Below are 21,599 nucleotides of genomic sequence, written 5' to 3'. Positions count from 1 at the left end.
ATTGGAGACAGTATGTCTACCAGGGATGCTTTTGTGGCGTGATAGGACTTTGAGTGGCCCCTCCAGGATAGAGGCGTAATGTACGGCTGTCCTCAGCCAAAGAAATTCTTAGTCGACTAACATACGATTTTGTCGACTAATTGATTAGTTGATTTAATCGACACTAAATCTGTAAAACTGTGTTTCTCCATAAAGAATCATGCAACAGCACACTTATAAATCTTGTGTACACAAGAGAGGTGTTCTGGGAAATAAGTCACTCAGCATTAAAAAGGTATTAAAGATAAATCGACGAAGCGAGAGCAGCCCTGGTGTATCGGTATGTGATTGCCAGAAATCACCTGCTCTAATCTTAAAGCAGATATTCACATGTACTGTCAGGCAGGATGCACTCCAAAGGGGTGATTGGTTTCTTCCATCTCCACCAGTGCGACGGAGAAGCACCTGATACTCTACCTGGGAGGAGGTTTTCTAGAGATGGTCTGCCACAGGCCATGACACAGATCACTGCAGCAGCCCTAGAGGATTTGATCTGATTGAATATGTGGGGGAGAGTGGAATAGAGGCGGGAGCAGGGATTATCAAAGGCTTAGGGCTTATACTGCTCTGGACTCAGTCATTCTCCTCTGTGCTTCTCTTGCTGATGCATTGAGAGAAAATGGATAGATGGCTATTCCGTGGTTGGCAGGCTGATGACCATTAGGTCACTGGACAGTTTGTGCGTCAGCGACAGGCTTCTTGGACTCGTTCTAAGTGGGTGAATCTGGAATCTGAAGATCTACGGCGCCATGAGGGACCCGTGTCGTATATGTGGCGTTCGCCTGGTGGGAAGCCAGTGTCGCTGGATCTTCAGCTCATCGGCACAGAGGAAGCTACAAGTGATCCTGTCCCATGTGCTGGGCTGGGAGGTGACACGCGATGGACGCGGAGAGTTCCTCTGCGGTAAATGCGTGTTCCAGCTGGAGAAGGTGGTGCAGTGTGATGTGAACATCAGCCAGCTGCAGGATGGACACAACACTCAGATCCAGAAGCTGCAGGCGGAGAAAGACCACCTGATCCAGTGCATCATCCACATCTACAACAAAAACAACCCGAGCCTGTTAAAGAGTTACGCGGAGAGCACCAGCTGCAAGTCTCCACTCAGGTCCTCTGGGGTGGGCAGTCCTGATGACGAGGCTGTGTGTCGGCTGGCCTCCGAAGGCCAGCTGTTCAAGGAGAGTGGCGGTCAGGCGGTCAATCGCATGAGACGGTGTGTGAGTCTGGATCGAATCTCTAGCAAAGGGGTATTTCCAGGTCGCTCAAGCCTCAGGAGCAGCAGGCTGGGATCAACAGCAGAGCTCGAGGGCTCTGTGAAGAGCTTCGGTCTGCGAGGTGCACACCACCGTTCCCAGAACTTGTACCATGATCTGATCCAACGTAAGGGCACGCTGCCTAGACCTGGATTCCAAGTTCGCTCCACATCCCTGCAGTCCCTCAATAGAGACTTTTCCTCCGACGCCCCTCCAGACCCGCCATCCAAATCAAAACTCCGAGAGCCCAAGGTGTTTGTTGCCAGACACGGTGCCGCTGATGACCCAGGAGGAAAGGCTCAGGCCAGAGCACTACTCCACAGTTCCCCGAGTCAGCCTTCTGTGATCTCCGACCTGATCCAGCTCCTGCGCTGCATCTCCAGGCAAGAAGTCTCTGCCCCTGCAGGGAGCCACATCCCCGTCCTGAAGAGGTTAAATAGTGGCCCTCTCAACGTCCGACCCAAGCGCAGACACAGAGAGGCAGAATGGAAGTCTCTGCATGATCTTACAGAGGAATTTGATGATGAATACACTCCTGTCAGAGCGGTGGAGGTAGTTCTTTTCAGTAATCCCTGCTGGGCAACATGCTACAGCAACTGGTAATGAGCTATGACAGACAACAGCTGTGCTGCTTAACATGGCTGATATTTGTCTCTTTCTGTTTCATGTGTTCTCCAGAGTGAGGTTAAGCGAGTGGAGTCCTGCAATAAACGACTGACTGAAGAGCTCACCCAGGCAAAAAGCACCAATGACAACTTGACTAGAATACTGGAGGATACCCAGAATGAAAACAAGGTACATGGGGGCAACATCTTCTTATATTTGATATTTTTTTAAATGAGAGAGTCTTTGTGTAAGATCACTGCTTGGTGTCAACAGACCCTGTTATGCCAGTTGGAGGAGAAGGAGAATGAACTCAACTCTGAGAAGAAAAATGCTCTAAAGCGAGACAAAACGATCCAGGGGCTTACTCAGGTCTTCAAAGAAAAGGAAAAACAGGTTTGGGTTTTTATTTTGCATTATTATAACAAACAATCATAACAATTGTTGTTGAGTGGGACAAGGCTTCGCCTGTGTGTGCTTTCACTCTCCTGCATTATGCAATGCTCTAGCACCAACAGTCGGTCTTTGTCTTGGTTGCACAGATTGCAGAGCTGTGTCATGAGATTGATGACAGAGATGACGCTTTGGCCAATGCTAGAGAGGCAGCACATAAAGCCCAACTGAAGAAATACCAGGCAAGTCCTTCAAAAAATGTTTTTTATGGAAAGCCAAGCTTTATAGAGAGCCAGCCATTGATTTTATATGATAATGTCAATGTGCCTGTGTGCCTGGATATTCACACATATTACTGAGAGGTCAGTGTTTCATAGAAGTAGGGAAGCAGGGAAGTATTTGTACACATTGCAGCCTCTGTAAAATGAAACATTTCTTGCATATGTCCCTCAGGGAGTAGAGGAGCACCAAAATCTGTTAATGGCCAAGCAAACAGAGCTGGCCCAACTCCAGGGAGAACACCATGTCATGGTGCTCGAAGCCCAAAAGCTCCAGCGTGGCCTGACCAGGAAGGAGCAAGAGCTGGCTGACTTGCAGCAGGCGAAGGACCAGCTAGAGGTGGAACTGGAGGACCTGCAACAACAGAAGAAGAAGGGAGACAAGACCGTGAATGTAAGACAGTGTCTTATCGTCTCCACAACAAAGCCATCAGGCATTTTTAAATCCTCTTTTCTGTTATCTGTCACTATTGAAATATTGGATTTTGTGAGACGCTATCACTTCCCCTTCCAGGATCTGAACAATCAGCTGAAAAAGCTGAGCGGTGAGATTGGAGACAGGGAGAGTGCTCTGGAGCAGCAATACCAGGAACTGCTCGATCAAACCAAAAGAAAACTGCAGGCCCACGAGGTCACCATCGAGCGGCTCACATCCACTCTGGTGGATAAAGAGCAGCAGCTGCAGGTGACACGAGAACATTAAACATTTATTGACAGACCACTGGCTTCCGGCTGCCATTGCAAATAGGTGATTTTATATTGTGTTTTTGTCTGTGTTCATCAGGAGTACATAAATATGCTCAGAGACTTCGAGCAAAGCAAAAGTCCAGGAGGAACGGATAATGTGCTTTCCAAGCTGCGGCAAAGGCTGAAAGAAAAGGAGAAAGCTCTGGAGGTGGGGACTCCTACTGTGTAATCTTCTCACCACAGGGACTATAATTTGATTCCGATGTTTGCTCTGTCTGCTCCCTCACAGCAAGCATTGGATGAGAAGTTCGCTGCCATTGAGGAGAAGGACAATGAGATTCACCAGCTGCAGCTGTCTCTAAGGGAGAAGGAGAGAGACCTGGATAGGCTGAATAACTTGCTCTCTCACAATGAGGAAACCCTCAATGTAAGAAGCCATAACTGTGTTTGATTGATTATAAATATCAGAAACTTAAAAAGGCCAGAAATGTTCCCTTTCCCGTAGTCAGTAATTACATTTTTACTGATTTTGGAGGTATCTTTCTGCTGATTCCTCTCCTTCCAGAGTTTTGACGGTCTGATCAAAGAGAAGGATGTCGAGCTGCAGCATCTTGCAAACACACTGAAGAACCTGCAAAGAGCCAAGCAAGATGTAGAAGATAACCTGAACAGATCGTTGAGGGAGAAGGACTCCATCATCAGCCAGTTACAGCTCTCCCTGGAGGGCAAGACAAAGGATATGGAGGTAAAGTCGAAGAAAAAAACACTTTATCCTTGAATGCTTCTGAGATTTTCTTCTAACTTCGTCAACCATTGTTTGCAGGTAATGGCCGAATCACTGCTGAGCCAGTCGCAGACTCATACACGTGACCTCGCTGAACAGATGGGCCAGAGGTTAAAGGTCACAGAGGCTATGTTGGCTGAGGCTGTGAAGGTCAGAGAACGGCTGGTTGCTGACAATGAGAGTGCCGTGGAAGGACTGTTGGCTACGATCAGCAGCAAGGATCAGCTCATCAAGGTCAACATTTCATTCTGAAAACATGTTTAATAGGATTACTGAACTAAAATGTCTTTAGGAAAAGGGAATTTACACATTTTACAGACACAGAATGTGCAAAGAGCCATTTGTATGTACAGAATGTAGGCCGATATTAACCGATGTATTATTCACACCCCTTCTTTCTGTCTTTCATCTCTCCAGGAGTCTGCAGAGCACTACAACCGCATGCTGTCTGAGCGCACACAAGAGATCCAGCAACTGAGGAAGCAGCTGTCTGACAGGCAGCAGCAGCTCGCCTCCGCCGAGAAGCAAAGCTCCACAGCAGCCCAGGAGGGTTGTTTAGAGACGGCAGAGCTCAGGGCCCTGCTTGCCGAAAAAGACAGCGTCATCAACGTACGTTCCTTTGGGATGCATCACAGTCGCTCAGCTGTGCCCCGACTTAGAAACCTAACGAGAGGAAATCAAAACTCCCAAGGAGAATAACACAAATTATACTCATTTTGCGGTGACATGTTTCGACAAAGTTGTAAGGTACTGGAGTGTGTTTGATTGTGCTAACTTGTTTTCTTTCTATTTGTGCAGAAGCTTCTGCAGCGTGGTCAGGAGAGGGACCAGTTCCTGGCAGAGATGAGGCAGAAGGAGGAGCCGGATCATGTGTCGGAGCTCAGACACACTATACTCATCATGCAGGAGAAGTTGGACGAGAAGGAAGGTGAGGCCTTTTAGAGATTTAAACCCTCTCACTGTGTATTTAGTTAGAGTCCATATCGATCCTACATTTGTTTCTTTCTTGTTTTTTGCCCTGAAGCTGGACTTTCCAGGAAGAACAGCGAGGATAACGTGGAAAACATTCTGCACTCGAAGAAGACCGTCGTCGTCCTGAAGAAGGAGCTAGCACAGAAAACCGAGGCACTGAATAAAGCACTTAAGAGGGAAAATGAACTGAAGGTCAGTTGGTCATAAGCACTTCACTTTGTCCATAATCCGGAGTCTTTTTGTGCAATCCTTTGCTTTATTTTCTCGACATCTAGATTTCTTTGGCAGAGCTACAGTCATTGCTATCTGAGCTGGAGGGTCGCAGTGAAGGTCAGGCTGCTAATATCGAGTCCCTGACTGCCACTCTGAACACCAAGGATGAGATCATCAATGTAAGGGTTCCCCCATTCACAGAGTAAAAACTCTAGTCACTCAGTGAAACACACAGCAGCTTTGTTTTCTTATTACATTTCGTTTATTTCTGTGAGCAGGTTCTTCACCAGCGCCTCGGTCAGAGAGGGGACAGTCGGGTCGATCATACCCAGGATCGGGTCATTGGTTCCGGCATGGAGAGATCACTCCCAGGACTCCCTCAGAGAGAAAGAACTATGATTGGTGGAGACAGCCAGCAAGAGGTAAACTAAACGCAACTTTTCTGCTGAATGAACTAATATATTTACACATAATGCTCAGACTATTGTGTATGATGTGCATTAAGGCCATTTCATTGTCTGTCTCCCTCAAGGCTTTGCCCAACCTTTTAGCCTTGCAGCAGGAGCACGATGCTCTGAACAAAGCACTGAGAGCCGAGCAGCAGCTCTACTCCAGCCTGGTCAGGACCGTCAAGGAGCAGGACAGGTGGGGATCACAGACGCAAAGAAAGCATTGCTATTAAATGAAAAATAGTATTCTGAGTGGCTTGTTGTATTTGCAGCGCCCAGCGTCTCCACGCTCTGCAGCTGGAGCTGACAGCGGTGCAGCTCCTCAGGCAGCAGCTAGAGGAGAGCATCAAAACTAATGAGGAGCTCAGGGACGACTTGGAGAGGGAGATGCAAAGAGCCAAGCTCAGAGAAGGTGGAGTGCAAACACACTGGGTGGCAAATGACGAAGGGAACTGAATGAGGGGGGGAGAAAGAAAGGACAAAACAATAAAGCAAAGAGTTTATCATTTAGGTTGTTAGAAGAGTTAGGAAACTGGAGTGCAGGGAGATATATCCATAGGTCCTAGGGGAAAGTTACACAAACACACTTAGGGCTGGGCGATACGTGCAACGTCTTCTATCCCCGTATCTGTAATTTCATAACTCATTCAAGATATAATATGTTTGCTGTGAAACTATGGAGAAAATCGAAGCATGTAATGAGATTTAGACAGTAGTTTGATTTAGCTGCACTGGGGTATTCCTGTAAGCAGAATTTGTATCGATGTGCTTGTTATTATCAATTTAGATGACATAATTGTGTATTATGATATCTATGTCTAATATCTTAGACGATAAGTGATGATATTGAATTATCGCCCAGCCCTGAACAGTCGCTCTTCTTCATCCACTGTTTGCTCACATCCCCTATTCTTCCGTCACTTCATTCAGCATGCACACCTGGTCTTCCCTCTCATCGTCGTGCACTTTATGTTCACTGTTCTTGACATCATCACCTCCTCATCTGCATGTTTTCTTCATAGTAAACCTGCTGTCATTCTTTAAATGTATTGTCTTCACACTGTTTTTTGTTTGTCTGTCCTTTTATTTAAAAAAAAAAAATAATAATAATAAAGGCTGCTGTTGGCCGTTCATCCTGTCTCTCACTTCTAACATCCTGTCTGCTTGTTTTCACTGTCATTAAAAGCTTTGGTTGACTGTTTCACGCATTTCACCTCAACCCCCTCTGTTTATTCACCCAACCTTCAACCATCTGTCACATGAGAATTTATTGCATAAGCATGTCATTATATAACTACTTTAACAAATGTATCCAAGGTTATTATACTGCTTTATAATTCCGGGTTATCCTACCGTAGAGTAGCTCTCTTGAAATAGATCCTAATAATAAAAAAAAGAGAGATAATGTAATTTAGCACAGTGACATCAGGGCGCAGCCTTGAGGCTGATTAAAGGTGTCACGGTACGCTCAGGTAGTCGTCTAAGCTAAATGACTTAAGCATCTGTCCACATGCATGCCGTGCTCGTCTGTGTGTGCCTGTCAAGTGCATGCTCATCCCCCCCCCCGCCCCCGCCCCCGTCTGAAGAGGGTCAGGTGTAGAAATAGGTCAGCTGTAAGTAACAGGCTGATGGCTCACATTCATACTGAACGACAGATGTAGCTGCAGTAATGGCCACTGAGTAAATCCACATTTCTAGTTTTTGGTACATCATCATTTTAATACACGTTGCATAAGCGCTACATGTAGACACACACACACAAAAACATGGTGATTATATTCATGTCTACATTTTTAAATGTGGCTGCAGATCTTAAACTTCTCATTACCTTCAACGTACCGTATAGGGGATTTGATATGAATTGAACAAACATATCAAGATGAATCAAATGCATTATTTAAAAAAGAAAGATATAGCTGGTTTAGTTTACATTCATAAAATAAAGATGTTTTCTACTTTTTACTTTCTGAAAATGAATGATTGGTGATTTTTCTTTTATTTTTTTTCCCCCCGAAATTGCATGAAAATTTGTTTTTCTTTTTAAATTATCAAAAGTTAGATTTTGCACAGATACAATACTATGAAGTAAGAATTTAAACGTTTGTGAACTGGTGGGGATGCAGCATGTAAATCATTGTGAAATGAGACACGCATTCTGTGAGGAAATGAGGGCTCTTACATATGCAGAAATGTACTTTCTTGTCACACCAGAGATATTAAGCATGTGTGTGTATCTGTTCAGGTATGGACCTGATTGATCCTAAAGAACTGGAGAGCATGAGGCATCAGCTTGAAGATGCACAGCGCTGGAATGCCTCTCTGCAGGCTCGCTTAGGAGCCATACAGAACCGTGGAGGAGGGGTCGGCGGGGCTAACGATGGTGGTAAGAGGAGAAAAAAATGCTTTAAGCCAATTCTATTCTCTTATTTCAGCCTTCAGGTTGATGGGAGTCTGTTTGTGACGTGTGACTTTATGGTTTTTCAGGTGAGACACTGAGTTTAATTGGAGAACAGACTTCCTACATGAGTTTCTGCGTGGGAGACGGGCAGGATGACAGTCTGTCTCTACTCTCTGCACAGGAGCTCAAGCAGAAGGTACAGTTCAAACTAACTAAATGCATTGTTTGAATGAATATAGCAGTAGATGTTAGGTGGTTGGCAAGACATGACACTAATATACGCAAAAAAAGGGGAGGAAAATCATGCAAATGGTTAAAAATGAATCCGTTTGGGCCTTAGGTGCTGGAGCTGCAGGATTACGTCAGCAGACTGCAGACTTCAAACGACGAGCTGCAGAACCGCCTGTCACTATTGGAGTCAGACCATGACGGCGAAGACAAAGACGTGGCCAGCGGTAGCCCCTTGAAACAGGTGAGAGGCCACAAACGACGGCTGCAAGTGGAGGAAGTTGTACTCAAAGTTTACAATGAAGGGCATTTTTCTGTCATTTAGCAAACATTTGTACAGTATTTCCACAAATACTGGATGTATAATAGTCATTGTCTAACACCCACCTGTATTAGCTCCTTTCTATCCTTTGAACCTACATCTTAACCTTTGCTCTGTCTAGCCTGTTACTAATGTCTCTTTGTTTTCTGTCTGTAGTAGAAGATCCTCTTTTCACCTTCACCTTTTCCTAATCAGCCCCTGTTTTGTTTTTGTTTCTTTTATCTCCGTGTCCCATGAAATGCTCTCTCTCCTCACCATGCCACATTAGACACATACCATTCTGCCGTTGCTGTGCAGTGCGTTATGGATTCTGTTCCACCATTAAGTTTTCTTTTACCGAGCCATGTGTGTCATACTCGCCTCCCATCCCATTACTCTAGCAGCTTGAGAGGAGGCAGGAGACGCAGCCTGTTGCTCATAGTAACAAGATGTATCCCGCTGGTCAGGATAAAGGGAGCCAGACAGACGTCAAGCTGGGACAGGTATGACATAAATTACCATTTATTAAATGAAGAGATTTTGAAATCCATTTTGAATACTATGGTATGGTCGTGTAACTTTATCTATATATCTAAACTTTTCCTTTTTAGATGTCTGGAAAGCTGTTGGGCGATATGAGTTTGGACAGTGGCCTTGGCCAGAGTAGAGAGCATGCCCAGTCTGACAACGACACCTCGGACACCGGAGAGAAAAATTCTAGGCAGAGGAACACGGATGTAACCGCACTGAAATCCCTGCTTGCTCTTTGTGGGGCCACATCAGTTTTGCACCTTAGGTGGGTCTTTTCCTTTAGAAATATGCACTTTCTTTCACTCAGAGACCGTTGCTTGAACAGTAAACTAACCAAATGTCCTTTGTTACAGAGAGGAGCTGCTCAGACTTAGATCAGAAAATGTGGAGCTGCGGAGTTTCCTCAAAGAACAAAAATCTACCGAGTTTAAAGAGAGAGAGAGCAAGGACGCCTCGGGGAACAGCAGTGATGGACAGGCTGAATTAAACAAGAGTGGGAAAACACTGCAGGCCGGGTCAAAAGGTCACTCTGAGATCAGCTATCTGTCGAAGGAAAAGGGAAACGAGGTGTCGGACGGGGAGACCGCTGTCAACACTGAGCTGATTGTCAGCACCACAGAGGGGTTGGAGGGTCTCAAAACTAAAGGCCAGTCACACAGCAGTGGTACGAAGCAGCATGTCACAAGACATGGGGTACGTTTTGTATTAGGTGTGAACACTTCACTGCTGTCTGCATGAAGTCTATTTGTCATTGTGATATCTGTTCCGTTTGTTTCAATATTAGGATGGTGCCAAATCTCGCCTCCCGGTCCCTTTGAGGCTGAGAGTGGAGGCTGGCAGCAGCAGCAGCCAGTCTGTGAGCTCCGACCATCTCAAAACTGATCAGCACCTTCATTTGGATGTCGTATTTGGGTCTGACCAGCAGCTACAGGAAGACCTCGCCATGTCACCCCAGCACAGCACCTCCCCGTCTTCCACGCTCAGACATGTGCATCGCCCCGGCAGTCCAGAAGGGTCTGACAACGGCTCCGAAGCTGGAACAACACTGCATCACACCCAGGCCGACTCTGCTCTTTTCATTCAGCTGGAGCTTCTCCACCAGGAGTGTCAGGAGAAAGAGACCCAGATCAATAAACTGACTGAGCAGCTCTCTGATTGGGAAGAGCTCCAGGCTCAGCTCCTGGAAAAGGACCGGCTCCATCACCAGTACGTGGAGGCCTTACAAGCTGCAGAGTCCACCATCGCTTACCTGACTGCCTGCAGTCTGGACAGCCAGGGGGGATTCAGGTCACACGGTGGCTCTGTGGCTTCAGATTCTGTGCTTTACAGCAGATGCATGGAGCTGCAAAAGGCCCTACAGGAGAAGGAGGAGCTCAACGCTGAGCTCATTGAGCTTCTGGACATGGCAGAGAAAGCGATCGCCTCCACCGACAGCCATGAAAAGATTCCAGCCATCAGTGATTTATGTTTGAAGATAGAGACGGCCTTGCAGCAGGCGAATGCATCCTCAAATAGACAGAGCCCAAGACTTGTTTATGGAGGCGCCGAGAACTCCATGCAGGAGTTGCAACGACACACCGACTCCTTGCAGGAGGCACTGTGGGAGCAGAACAGGCTCAATGCAGAGCTGCAGGAACAACTGAGAGCTGCAGACGGTGCCGCTCGACATGGCTACAGCAGTGACCAGAATGGTGCATGTCTGAGACAGGAAGCAGCCGGATCCCTTAAGGATAAGGAGTCAAGGGAACATCAATGGGGAATGGGTAGTTCTGATGATATCGGTTTAAATCAGGAGATGAACAAAGTTCTGATGAACTGCCTCGATGCAGCAGAGTCTGCTGTTGCCTCTCTTGCAGCACACTGTACAAATACCAGCTCCTTGGCTTCTGCTAAATCATCACAGACCAGTCCTGACTTGCAGATTAATTTAGACAAACTTCAGAGAGCCCTGCATGAGAGGAAGGGACTGGGAGAACCCTTCCAGCCAACCATCAAACCCCACAGCAAACAGTCCGCTGCTCCATCGGAGACAAAGGACCTCCATCACAACCTCCGTCGCCTCTGCGACGTCTTCAGTGACCACTCCAAGAGGCTCTCTGAACTCCAGGCTTCTCTACAAGTAGAGAGGGGGCATAGAGAGGAGAGTGACATCCACAGGAAAGTTCAGGATACCAAGGGACTACCACCGAGTGTTCAGGTCCAACTGGAGACTCTCCATAAAGCACTGAGGGAGAAGAAGAAAGCATGTAAAAGCCTGGAGGAGAAACTGGCCACTGCTCTAACCTCCCCTGAAACTGCACGGAAAGGTAAGGCGGCACACGCTGAACCCATTTGCTTCATGTATTTGATATTTTGCCATTTATTTGACAAGCAGTTCAAATTCTGAATGTTTCGGATTCTGCAAAAGCTTGAATGTGTAAATTGACTAATCAGGAACACCAGAAAGGAGAGCAACAATGTGCAACGTTACATGATTTCTTCCTAACCCTGACATATATTGCCTCCAATGCCAGCCCTGGAGCAGGATGACAAAGGCGTGCAGGTGGATTTGCAGGACCTGGGTTACGAAACCAGTGGCAAGAGTGAGAACGATAGGGAAGAGAGCAGTAGCACAGGTAGACGGCCTTTAGACGGACGCTGCATGTCTGTCTGCTGAGTGGACACTAATCTCAACTGTGGAAAGATTCTCTCTATGTCTGCATGAGGAGAACACGGGCAACTGTAACACACTGTCGTATGTTGGGAGATGTTTTCTGTTTGGGTCTTATAACCACACCCTCTAGTTCTGGTTTTAACTCGGTATTTTTTCTGCACTCTTCCCAAATTCGAATGGACTGTCAATATTTTTGCGTTGACAAACTCTTGCATGTTTTCCACTCTTGACGTTTGGGAATGTCTTCCGATCACTCATTAACCTTTCACTTTTATTTCTGGCCTTTTCTTTTCTTCACAGTCCAGCCCGTATCTCAACTGATTTATTTGCTCACATGGCACGATCACCGTTTCTTTTCCAACACCTTGTAGCGTTTCCCTGTTTCCCTAGTTTATTGTTTTCTGTGTCCATTGTGTTGCCAGATCTAGAGGTCGGTGTGAACCCGAGCTGCAGCGCCTCTAGCCTGCCGTTCCAACACGAGCAGGCCACCTTCTCCTCGACTGAAAACCTGGACTCCACCTCCAGCACGCCGTACCCGAGTTCCTCAGCTCTCAGCTCAGCCAAGGTATTCTCTTAATGATCATCCATGTAGTCAGAAAGATTTTAAATATAGTGTGGAAGCTGGTGTCTCTTTTTTTAGCCTTTCAACAAAATTGCAAAACTGTAAGGAATGCATTCAAAGTGTGTGTGTCTACTCTAGGTTAATCCTTATTTTATTATCTTTATTTCCATAGTCCTCAGCTGTGAGGACGTCCACTTTTTGCAGCATTAGCCTCAGTCTTTTTAGACCGTTATGCATAGATCTATCAAGTGCACATTTGAGACCTCTTCACATGGTTCTGGATTTCAAAAGCCCACCAGGGAGCATTTTAAACCAACTGTAGCTCATGAGATTTCACTAACACTCTCTTGTCTGTTTTCAGGTCAGTCTGAAAAGCCTGCAGGTTTACGACGAGTACGGTTTTTCGAAGGACCCGCTGCAGCTTCAGGGGCAAGTCAGAGAGCTGAAGATCCAATTGGAAATCCAGACTAAACTCATCCTCCAAATGCAAAGTCTCCTGCGTAGGAACTCCCTCTCCAGCGATCTGGTTGCCAACAGCTCTGATCCCGCCACCGTCAGGGATCAAGAAGGGACTCCGCGGGAGGGCCAAGATAAGAGCTACAGAAGTGGGCAGATAAGGGAGAAAAAGGAGGATCAGAACCAGGCTATGAATGATAAAAGCAGCTCTCTGAACATGGAGCTAGAGAAAGAGAGGACACTGAACACAAGCACAAGTGAGCAGCAGACCCGCAGCCGCTCCACATCACCTGCAAGGTCAGCGTCTTTCTCAGTGCATTATCAATATTAAACCATTTTTTTATGAAAGCTCCACAGTCATTATGACGATGAAACCTTGACTTTGTTGTTGTCCCCATTCTGTCGTCTCCACAGACTGGACTCCCTGGTGCAGTCTCAGGCGAGGGAGCTGTCGCAACTGAGGCAGCAGATCAAGGAGAGCCGCGGGCTGGGAGCCCTGCACCGCCGGCAGCTGGATGAGCTGTGCAAGGCCTTCAAGGGGCTGCTGCATGCCGGCGAAGTCGACTACTACATGGGGGAGGCGGTCAAAGAGCAGCTGGACAAGAGCCTGAGCATCCTGGACAGGCTGGAGGGACGGCTGGACAAAGGTAGCGGTTGGACGATCGTCGTTTCGTCCGCCATGTTTTTGAGAAATGTTGCTAAATCAGCACCACACTGCACAAAAATGACTCATGTACAGCTTTGTACTGCATGTACACGTGTGCTTTAACAAAGAGAAAGCATTAGACAGAGATGAACACAAAGGAGCAGCCATTCGTAACTGATTTGTCCAGACAGGTCCTTGACAGCATCTTCTTCCCTCTGTCTGCTAGGAGAGTCTCATGTGGATAATGAGGACGTGGTGGCCCTGGAACTGTCCCGCAGGTGTGTCTCAGACTCTCACACGGCACTCGCTGATTGTCAATGTCTTAATTCATTTGATTGTATCAATTTGCATGTTTTTATTCATGGTGGAGAACAAGTATCTGTGATATTTAGAATTGTCCAGTCCATCTTAATGTTAGGTTACAGGGATACTCGTCTCCATGCTTTAATGACACGTTTTGACATTTTGGGATATATTTTTATTTGCTGTTCCATAAATAAAAGGCATGTCATTTTTACATGTTTTTGTAGGAAGTAAACAAATTAAATACAGCGTGTTCATTCGTCCTGAGTTGTAGTTTTAAAGAAGTTGTTAAAGTTAATGACTAACTTCACTACTCTGGCTTCATTCTCTTGTGTTGGGGTTTTTTAGGTCATTTGTACATTGTACATATTACCGTGTACTGATTTCAAGGTCATTAACCGTGCTGTGTCGGTGTTTGTCTCGTGACCCTTTTTAAGACCTCCCCCCACCCCCAGCCAGCCAATTGCCTTACGACCCCAGGCAGTGCATGTGTTGTTGGTTTGGAACAGTGTCCTGCTGTTGACCTAATTTTCTCCGTGACAGCCCAAACATTAAGGTTACACCGCCCCCTAACTGGGTCACTGCTGTGTCTGAGAAATAAGAGGGGAACAAACACACACACACACACACACACACACACACACACCACATGTCAATGTCCTTCACAGTTCAAGCAGTATCATCCAGAAAGAAAATGAAGCTTTGCATAAAACATCAATAGGAGTACATATATACAGTTTTTACATTTTTATTTCCCACCATTGGCAGGAAAATAATTATTACAGAACTGCAGTTTCCTCTTATGTTTGATTGGAAATTAAAGGGAAATTGTAGCATCTGTGGTTTTAAAAATACATTTATTTCAGCGCCCTTCTACCGTTAGTTTACAAATCAAAGTTGCTCATAGGGACAAGATGTTAATCCGTATTATTACCGATGTGCCAGTCTTGGGGAGCTTCAGCAGGGGTCACTGCTGTCCCATGAGGAGAGCATGAAAGATCCTCCCGACAGCACGGCTAGAATCCAGCAGGAGATAGATAACCTGCGTCTGGAGCTAGAGGGCGAGAGAGAGCTGCTGCAGCAGCACGTCGGCTTCCTCGTCCAACGAAACCTCACACTGGCCCAATGCACCAGGGAGAAGCTGGACCTGTGAGCGGGTTTGAGCCAGACAGACGGCATGGCATTTGCTGTGAACCTTTCATATTTTCCAGCTGTGTGTTTCTGCTGAAAGTCCTCCAGAAACATCAAGTCTTTAGTTGTATCTCTTTTTTTGGGTGCTGTTCCTCGTGCTGTGTGCTCATCTTTTTCAACATTATTTAGCTCTCCAACGCACAGCGAGATGATGTGATGTGTCAGATCTCAGCCCTCTGAGAGACCAAGTAACCAACACAACTCCTTCCCCTCCTCCTCCCAGGTTGGCGAAAGAGTTGCAGGAGAAAAACCGTCTGATCCAGAGCCTGCAGAGCCAGTTCAGAAGCGAGGGTCCCAGCAGCCGGCACAGCTCTCACTCTGATCTGTACCACTCAGACAGGATCTCCTCCTCCTGCCAGAGCAGCCCGACCCCACACAGCGGCTATGGAGTTCACAGTAAGCACACAGATATGTTCATAAGAGCTGCCGATTTCTAGATGTAACACTGAAATCTCACACTGATCTTAATAAAATAATGTATTTGTTTATTTGTCTTCGGTGTCACAGCGGTGGGCCTAGCCAGTGTAGACAGTGCACTAAAACTTTACTTTTTTATCACTGAGATTACCCGAGTCTTTGTCCACGTGCCCGGCCCGTAGTCCCAGCCTGTCATGGTACTTATTTTCCACTCAGATCCATTGTGTTGCAATGAGGCGTCCCTCAGGGCAAAGCGTGCCGGCCAAGAGCAGAGCAGGTGTCTGGTTTCAATCCACCTCCACTTTAAGTTGCATTATTCAGTGGCACCTATCCGTTTCAATCTTCAAATTGTGTTTCCCTCGGGGAAAAGAGACAGTGAAGGCTGTTTCAGAGACAAGTGAACGATATGGATACCTGAGAGGTCCTGCAGAGCGGCCCAAACTCACATTTCCTTCACCGCTACAAGGGGTCTTTATGTTTTCCTGTTTAATCTATTTACCTGGTGTCACTCTCTACATGTTTAGGCCAGCGACACCTTTCTGATTGGACAGAACCGGCTGCACCTCCTCTAGGAGGAGCTCTAGAGGACGGGGTGTGTGGTCAGAGGGACACTGCCAGCAGACTGCAGGGCCTGCAAAGGGAGAACGGGCGACTACAGGATCAGCTGAGGAGCAGCGAGGAGCTCAACACCACGCTGCGCAGTGAACTGGACCTGCATCGCTCAATTATGGCCCAGACCAGCTCCCACCATCAGGACCAGGATCACGGCCACGATCGGGACGGATCAGGGCCTCAGACTCAGTCTCATAAAGGAGGCGGAGACGTTGGCTCCCAGAAGAACGCTGCCGAACTCCCTCGCACGATGAATTCAGGTAAACATGGGTTCATCATCGTGTTAGATAGTTAGACTTATTTTCCACCAGAGAGGGTTTAATAAAATAGGTTTAAATGCAGTTTAAGTGCTATACTAAACCCCCTTAAAGTACTTAAAGTAAAGTGTTTTGCATGTTTGTCTGTCAGACTTGCTGGCAGAACATCTGCAGGAGATCCGCATGTTGCGACAGCGCCTGGAAGAGAGCATCCGTACCAACGACAGTCTCAGGGAGCAGCTGGAGAGGAGACTCGCGGAGGTGGAGAAAGACCCGGGTACTTGAAATTCTGCCCAAAAATACTCTCCTCTATCCACAGCATGTATTTGTTGAGTGATAATAAGTGTATGTGGCTGTGTTTCAGCAGCGACCAACATCTTCATCCATGGCAACGAGGAGCAGGGTCAGCTGGCCAACGAGGTGCGATTCCTTTGGGGACAAAACCAAGCCATGAAGGAGCAGCTCAGCCTGGCGTCTAGAGGTAAAAAAACCACATCTTTTTAGTCAGTAGTCCAATAAATGAAGAGAGACAATCATTCTCTAGCTGTCTTTGCCCATGGTTTTACTTTAAAACTTTAAAATGTTGTTTATTTTCCCCAGACAAGCAGAAGGAGAACGAGAAGCTACGGGAGACTCTGGCCCGGCGGACGGCCAAACTGGAGCAGAGCAGGAGAGAGTGTGAAGCTCTGATGCAAGAAAACAGTCGACTGCAGGAGAGGCTGCAGCACAGCAGCCAGGAGAACGCAAAGCTGCAGGAGTCGGTGCACTACAGCAAAGAGGAGCTGCACAGGTACACACACACACACACACACACACACACACACACACTCCTTAATGTCTCCACACAAACACTATCATTACTACTCTCCTCCATGTAACCAGAAACTACACAGGAGTAATAATTACCATTACTATTACCATTATTCCATACTATTAGTGCAACATAGGGAAACGTGATACTCTGTCATTTGGAGGCCCATCCTAAACACTCGACTGCCTGCATGCTATAATGATGCTACGTGACCTCTTGCCCTGTGTCCAACTGACACAGATGAGCGAGGCTGACACCTGAGACCTGGAGTCTAGTTTGCCGTCGGATCTCTAGTCCTCTCCCTTTCCCTACCTCGTCTCTTTAGTGTCTGTGGTTTTGTACACTTGTGCACTATTTTCACAAGACTCATTGTTTTTGAGGGGATTTTCAGAGAAAACTACTATGTGTTCATCTTTTAAGGATTAATTGATTTTGAGATGATTTTTCAACCATATTTTTCACTCACTTGCCAGTTTATTGACATTTATAAATAAGAAAGTTGACCATCAGTAATGAGACCCACCATCCTGAGGATTTGAATCCTCAGTATTTGTTGAAACTGTTTCAGAGAGGCAGAAATCAGGAGTCCTGCTCTGCTTAGATGGGAGTAGAGGATCGACTTTATTCCCTCTTAGGAGATAAATATTAATCGTCATTGATTCTGTGTGTGGATGCTTCCAGGTTGCAGTGTGAGGTGAAGCTCCACAGGCAGCAGCTGTCTGACTCCCAGCATCTTCTGCAGTCACTGCGGGTGGAGCTGCAGGTTTATGAAAAGATGAAAACCGAAGCCTACAAACACAACGGTACGCCAAGGTTTTTTGTTTTATTGGCGTAGTGACATTCTAGAGACTAATGAGTTTCCCCCTTCCATCGTTGCTGCTCTTAGTCGTGTCCAGCGAGACGACCCAGGAGCTCGTCTCCGTCCCGTCCCCTGACTCGGTGGACCTCGGCGAGCTGCTGTCGGAGATCCGACACCTGAGGCTGCAGCTGGAGAGGAGCATCCAGACCAACACGGCGCTGCGACAGAGGCTGGAGGCGCAGCTTCTCAGAGGACCCAGCCGCTCTGGAACCATCAACATCAACTACCTGCTGTCGTCTCCAGGTAAAACACACAGGGCGCGGTCTCGCATGCTTATTATTGCCACGGCCGTTCGGAGGCGTCTAAACACACACAGGAATCTGCCCGGTCACGTCAGTGTTGTTTTTGCATTCGTCTTAGAAGAAGGAGGCAGGTCACCAGGTCACGATGGCTGCGATCCTCGTCACTCGTTTCAGAGTCACACCAGCGTCCACCATGGTAAGAAAACCTCACCAGGATTGGCATTATGTTAAATTACAATAGTAAATACAAGTTCATTAGCGATGTATTTTCAAAAACCTCTTTTCCAGATGAGAAACGTCGCGCTCACTCGGAGGTGGACGGCGGCTCATTAAGCAGCAGCTCCGGCGACAGCGCTCCCTCACGCCTGGTGCCGGGCCACCGGATGTGGGCCAGTCGCAACGGCCGCCACATCATGGGTCTGATCGAGGACTACAACGCCCTCCGCAAGCAGATATCAGAGGGGCATAAGCTGTCGCGCAGCATGGACGCACAACTGCAGGAGAGTCTGCACACACTCCAGCAGCAGGCCTCTGACAATACGGTACAGACAAAGAGGTGTTTGTGGAGAATAAAAGCTAATAATACATAAGAAGTCGTTATTTTTAATGCCACTATGTGTCCATTTGGTAGGTGATGGAACAGCAGCACCTGAAGAGTTTGACCGGCAGCATGAGCACGATGCAGCACGTGTTGGAGGAGGCGAGTCGGCTGCTCAAACTGGTGTGGAGAGTCTCGCTGCCGGCCAGTAACACAGCAGGGGACGGCTGCAACAACCAGCAGGTGGGAGTACCGTTTCCTCACCGTCCAGTTAAGTATCTACGATAACCAAATTGTAATCTTTTTATCCTCTTGTTTTTATCAGGATGAGCTGCTGAAGAATGAGATCGCCAGACTGAAGAGCAGGCTGTCGCAGCAGGAGAGGATGCTGACTGGAGCCGTGAAACGCCTGCGAACAACCAACCAGCTCAAGGAGGGAATGGAAAGAGTCATCATTGATCAATGTAAGATTATCTCCTTTAACCTCTTTATGAAGCATTTAAATACATGTTTACTCATTAGTTCTTTAGTTTAGTCATTTATTAAGACTATTTCAAATATTGTCTGCTTCTCTAATGTGGGGAGTTTCTTTGGTTTCATATAATTGTAAACGGAATATCTTTTAAAAAATGTGACTTTATAGACAAAATCATAGAAAATAATCTACAGATTAATCGATAAGGAAAATAATTACCAGTTTTTGCTCTTCAATTTAACCATTCTGTAAATATATTGGAAGATGTGATTTGATGTGGATTATTTCCCCCCCAATCTAGTGTATCTAACCCACGGAGTGCTGAAGAAAGCCAGGGGGAATTTAGAGGTGAGTTTACCAAAAACAATAACATATCCCAGTTATAAAAAAAATGTCAAACTGATGATTCTTGTCCGTAGCGGTAAATTCTCCCTCACTCTTCTTTTCCTTCTCGTCCTCTTTGTGGAATAATGTTAGACAAATTACTGCACCCTCTTTGGCCTGAAAGGCCTGTCTGGAGGACCAGACGAAGGTCAGTGTGTTTGAGGTGCAGGCTGTGATCTGATGCATGAGACGCTGTTGATTTTAGCCACTGCATGAAGTAAATACCACAATATTAGTGTATCGTGAGATACTCAGATTTACCAGTTTATTGGGTTTGTAATAAATCCTTATCATCATGTCTGTTTTGGACACTGTATGAAGTATGTTAGCATTTAGCAAGCTGTATCTAATCAGGCTAAATGAAGGAATCCTGGAGTTAAACTTGATACCTTTTTAAGAATATTTCCATAGACCTTATTGCTACTTCTGGGTTTTTTTACCCTTAATTGTGGAGGAATTTGTTAAGTCTTGTGTCAATATGAGCGCTATAAATGAATCATTAATAATTTGATGTTAATGTATAACATAATATCTTTCAATGGCCTGCATTTTCTACACTAATGGACTTTTGCATCTAACTCAAGCTACTGCTTGCATTCCGACTAGTGACACCCAGTGACCGTCACAGGAATTATGTTCTGTATATACGTTACATTCTTCATTTTTCAGTGATTTCGGTGGTGAACTATAACGTGGAAGTGAGAAGGGAAAGCTCTCAGAGTTCCACAGAAAAAAAGGCCAAACTGTAGGAATGTATATCACAAATAAAGTCACAAACTGTGATAATGTAGTGGCATTAAAAAAGGTCATAGTAGGTTATAGTCTGCCTTCATATTCCCTGCTGATAAACTGGAAATGCATCTTGTTGTGTTCGAGTGACTGTGTGGAGGAAAAACAAAATCTGCATTTATGATGCATGATGAGCTTTTTCTACTTGGAGGATGCACATTTAAAGGAATAGTTCCACATGTATCTTGCAGAGATTTACATTCTTACAGCTGTCTGTTAAATACAAAGCTACAACCAGAAGACTGCAGTGAGCTTCAGAGGAGTTTACTTTTATGCTAAACTAACTGTATCTTATCTCTAGCTTGATATTGAACAGACAGCTATAAGAGTGGTATAATCCCTCTCATCTAACTCTTGGTAAGAAAGCATTTCCAAAAAACTATTCCTTTAAAACAATAATCAGATGCATGTGCCTGCAGGCAGTTTGTAAAATGTCTGTATGTTTAATCTTTTTTTTTTTTTATGCCCTCAACACCAATATTTTTACCCTGCATGTCTAAAGCCAGCGATATAACGTGATTTTCACTAGCTCACTCTGATTTTGTCAATATTTGGTTTCTGTTTCAGGAGGTCCCAGTCAATGGCCAGTAGGGGGCACTGCAGACCCTCAGCCCAAGCCCGTTTCTAGAAGACCTGCAGGCCGACACTCTGAATCCTCAGAGGATCACAGTAGCAACGCCTCTTTACACTGCAGCTACTAAATCTGCTGTTTGAACGTCCTAAAGTGCTTGTGATAGTGTAGCTACCTACCTGATGTTCATCAGGTCTCATCCTGTCTTCTGTCCTGCTGTAGAACTCTCGCCTTACTCTCCCAAAAGCCTTTTTGTACTACTGCGCATGACCTGCATATAATTGGATTTATTTTAGGTACTGAAGTTGTAAAAGTTTCTTTCTTGTAAAAGAAAATGCCTTTGTAAATATGACTGCAATTTAAATATTTTCCCTTTTTTGTTTTTATATTATGCATATAAGAAAATGAAAGTGTATTTTATTACTGACTTACCGTTTTTACCTTTTTTGTTTTAACCGGTCAGTTTATGTATAGGGTCATTTAGGACTACTGTGTGTTGATGGAATTATGTGCAAATGCAGTAAAAAAAAAAGAATTTAATGAAAATTCAATTGTGGTGCGAGTCCTTTTATTAGCATGTGCATGTGTTTGAAGTCTGCCACTTCAGACTGTGTGAATAGGTAAGAAGATACCAGATAATAAATAATGTAGCTTTACATAAAATTATGTTCTGTAAATGTAGTCATTATACATGAGATGACTAGATT

General features: G+C 45.8%; 1 protein-coding gene across 12 annotated transcripts in view; it reads left to right on the top strand.

Annotated features, from left to right (window-relative positions):
• Positions 1-21,443, top strand: part of cdk5rap2 (CDK5 regulatory subunit associated protein 2) — a 29,717-nt gene extending 8,274 nt beyond the window's left edge. For 3 of the 12 annotated variants that reach the window (XM_084034910.1, XM_084034912.1, XM_084034918.1), the window contains exons 10-51: positions 1,968-2,084; positions 2,169-2,288; positions 2,435-2,531; positions 2,743-2,957; positions 3,078-3,248; positions 3,348-3,458; positions 3,540-3,677; positions 3,816-3,995; positions 4,074-4,268; positions 4,452-4,643; positions 4,833-4,962; positions 5,059-5,198; positions 5,282-5,398; positions 5,498-5,641; positions 5,752-5,864; positions 5,941-6,080; positions 7,911-8,051; positions 8,153-8,262; positions 8,407-8,538; positions 8,997-9,098; positions 9,207-9,391; positions 9,480-9,819; positions 9,911-11,432; positions 11,640-11,741; positions 12,202-12,344; positions 12,703-13,094; positions 13,212-13,444; positions 13,670-13,721; positions 15,161-15,333; positions 15,879-16,226; positions 16,375-16,500; positions 16,588-16,704; positions 16,824-17,013; positions 17,716-17,837; positions 17,921-18,136; positions 18,254-18,331; positions 18,424-18,677; positions 18,767-18,916; positions 18,999-19,137; positions 19,450-19,496; positions 19,626-19,680; positions 20,889-21,443. In XM_084034910.1, coding sequence (XP_083891036.1) covers positions 1,968-2,084; positions 2,169-2,288; positions 2,435-2,531; positions 2,743-2,957; positions 3,078-3,248; positions 3,348-3,458; positions 3,540-3,677; positions 3,816-3,995; positions 4,074-4,268; positions 4,452-4,643; positions 4,833-4,962; positions 5,059-5,198; positions 5,282-5,398; positions 5,498-5,641; positions 5,752-5,864; positions 5,941-6,080; positions 7,911-8,051; positions 8,153-8,262; positions 8,407-8,538; positions 8,997-9,098; positions 9,207-9,391; positions 9,480-9,819; positions 9,911-11,432; positions 11,640-11,741; positions 12,202-12,344; positions 12,703-13,094; positions 13,212-13,444; positions 13,670-13,721; positions 15,161-15,333; positions 15,879-16,226; positions 16,375-16,500; positions 16,588-16,704; positions 16,824-17,013; positions 17,716-17,837; positions 17,921-18,136; positions 18,254-18,331; positions 18,424-18,677; positions 18,767-18,916; positions 18,999-19,137; positions 19,450-19,496; positions 19,626-19,680; positions 20,889-21,022 — 7,923 coding nt within the window. In that variant the 3' untranslated portion in view covers positions 21,023-21,443. Of the gene's footprint in view, positions 1-572; positions 1,842-1,967; positions 2,085-2,168; positions 2,289-2,434; positions 2,532-2,738; positions 2,958-3,077; positions 3,249-3,347; positions 3,459-3,539; positions 3,678-3,815; positions 3,996-4,073; positions 4,269-4,451; positions 4,644-4,832; positions 4,963-5,058; positions 5,199-5,281; positions 5,399-5,497; positions 5,642-5,751; positions 5,865-5,940; positions 6,081-7,910; positions 8,052-8,152; positions 8,263-8,406; positions 8,539-8,996; positions 9,099-9,206; positions 9,392-9,479; positions 9,820-9,910; positions 11,433-11,639; positions 11,742-12,201; positions 12,345-12,702; positions 13,095-13,211; positions 13,445-13,669; positions 13,722-15,160; positions 15,334-15,878; positions 16,227-16,374; positions 16,501-16,587; positions 16,705-16,823; positions 17,014-17,715; positions 17,838-17,920; positions 18,137-18,253; positions 18,332-18,423; positions 18,678-18,766; positions 18,917-18,998; positions 19,138-19,449; positions 19,497-19,625; positions 19,681-20,888 lie in introns of those variants that run through there. The other 9 variants (XM_084034917.1, XM_084034916.1, XM_084034913.1 and 6 more) reach the window with 9 other exon arrangements.
• The last annotated feature ends 156 nt before the right edge of the window (positions 21,444-21,599 follow it).

The sequence above is a fragment of the Eutrigla gurnardus genome (assembly GCF_963514095.1).
Source record: "Eutrigla gurnardus genome assembly, chromosome: 19".
NCBI classification, from domain to species: Eukaryota; Metazoa; Chordata; class Actinopteri; order Perciformes; family Triglidae; genus Eutrigla; species Eutrigla gurnardus.
This window is presented reverse-complemented; position numbering and strand designations above follow the sequence as displayed.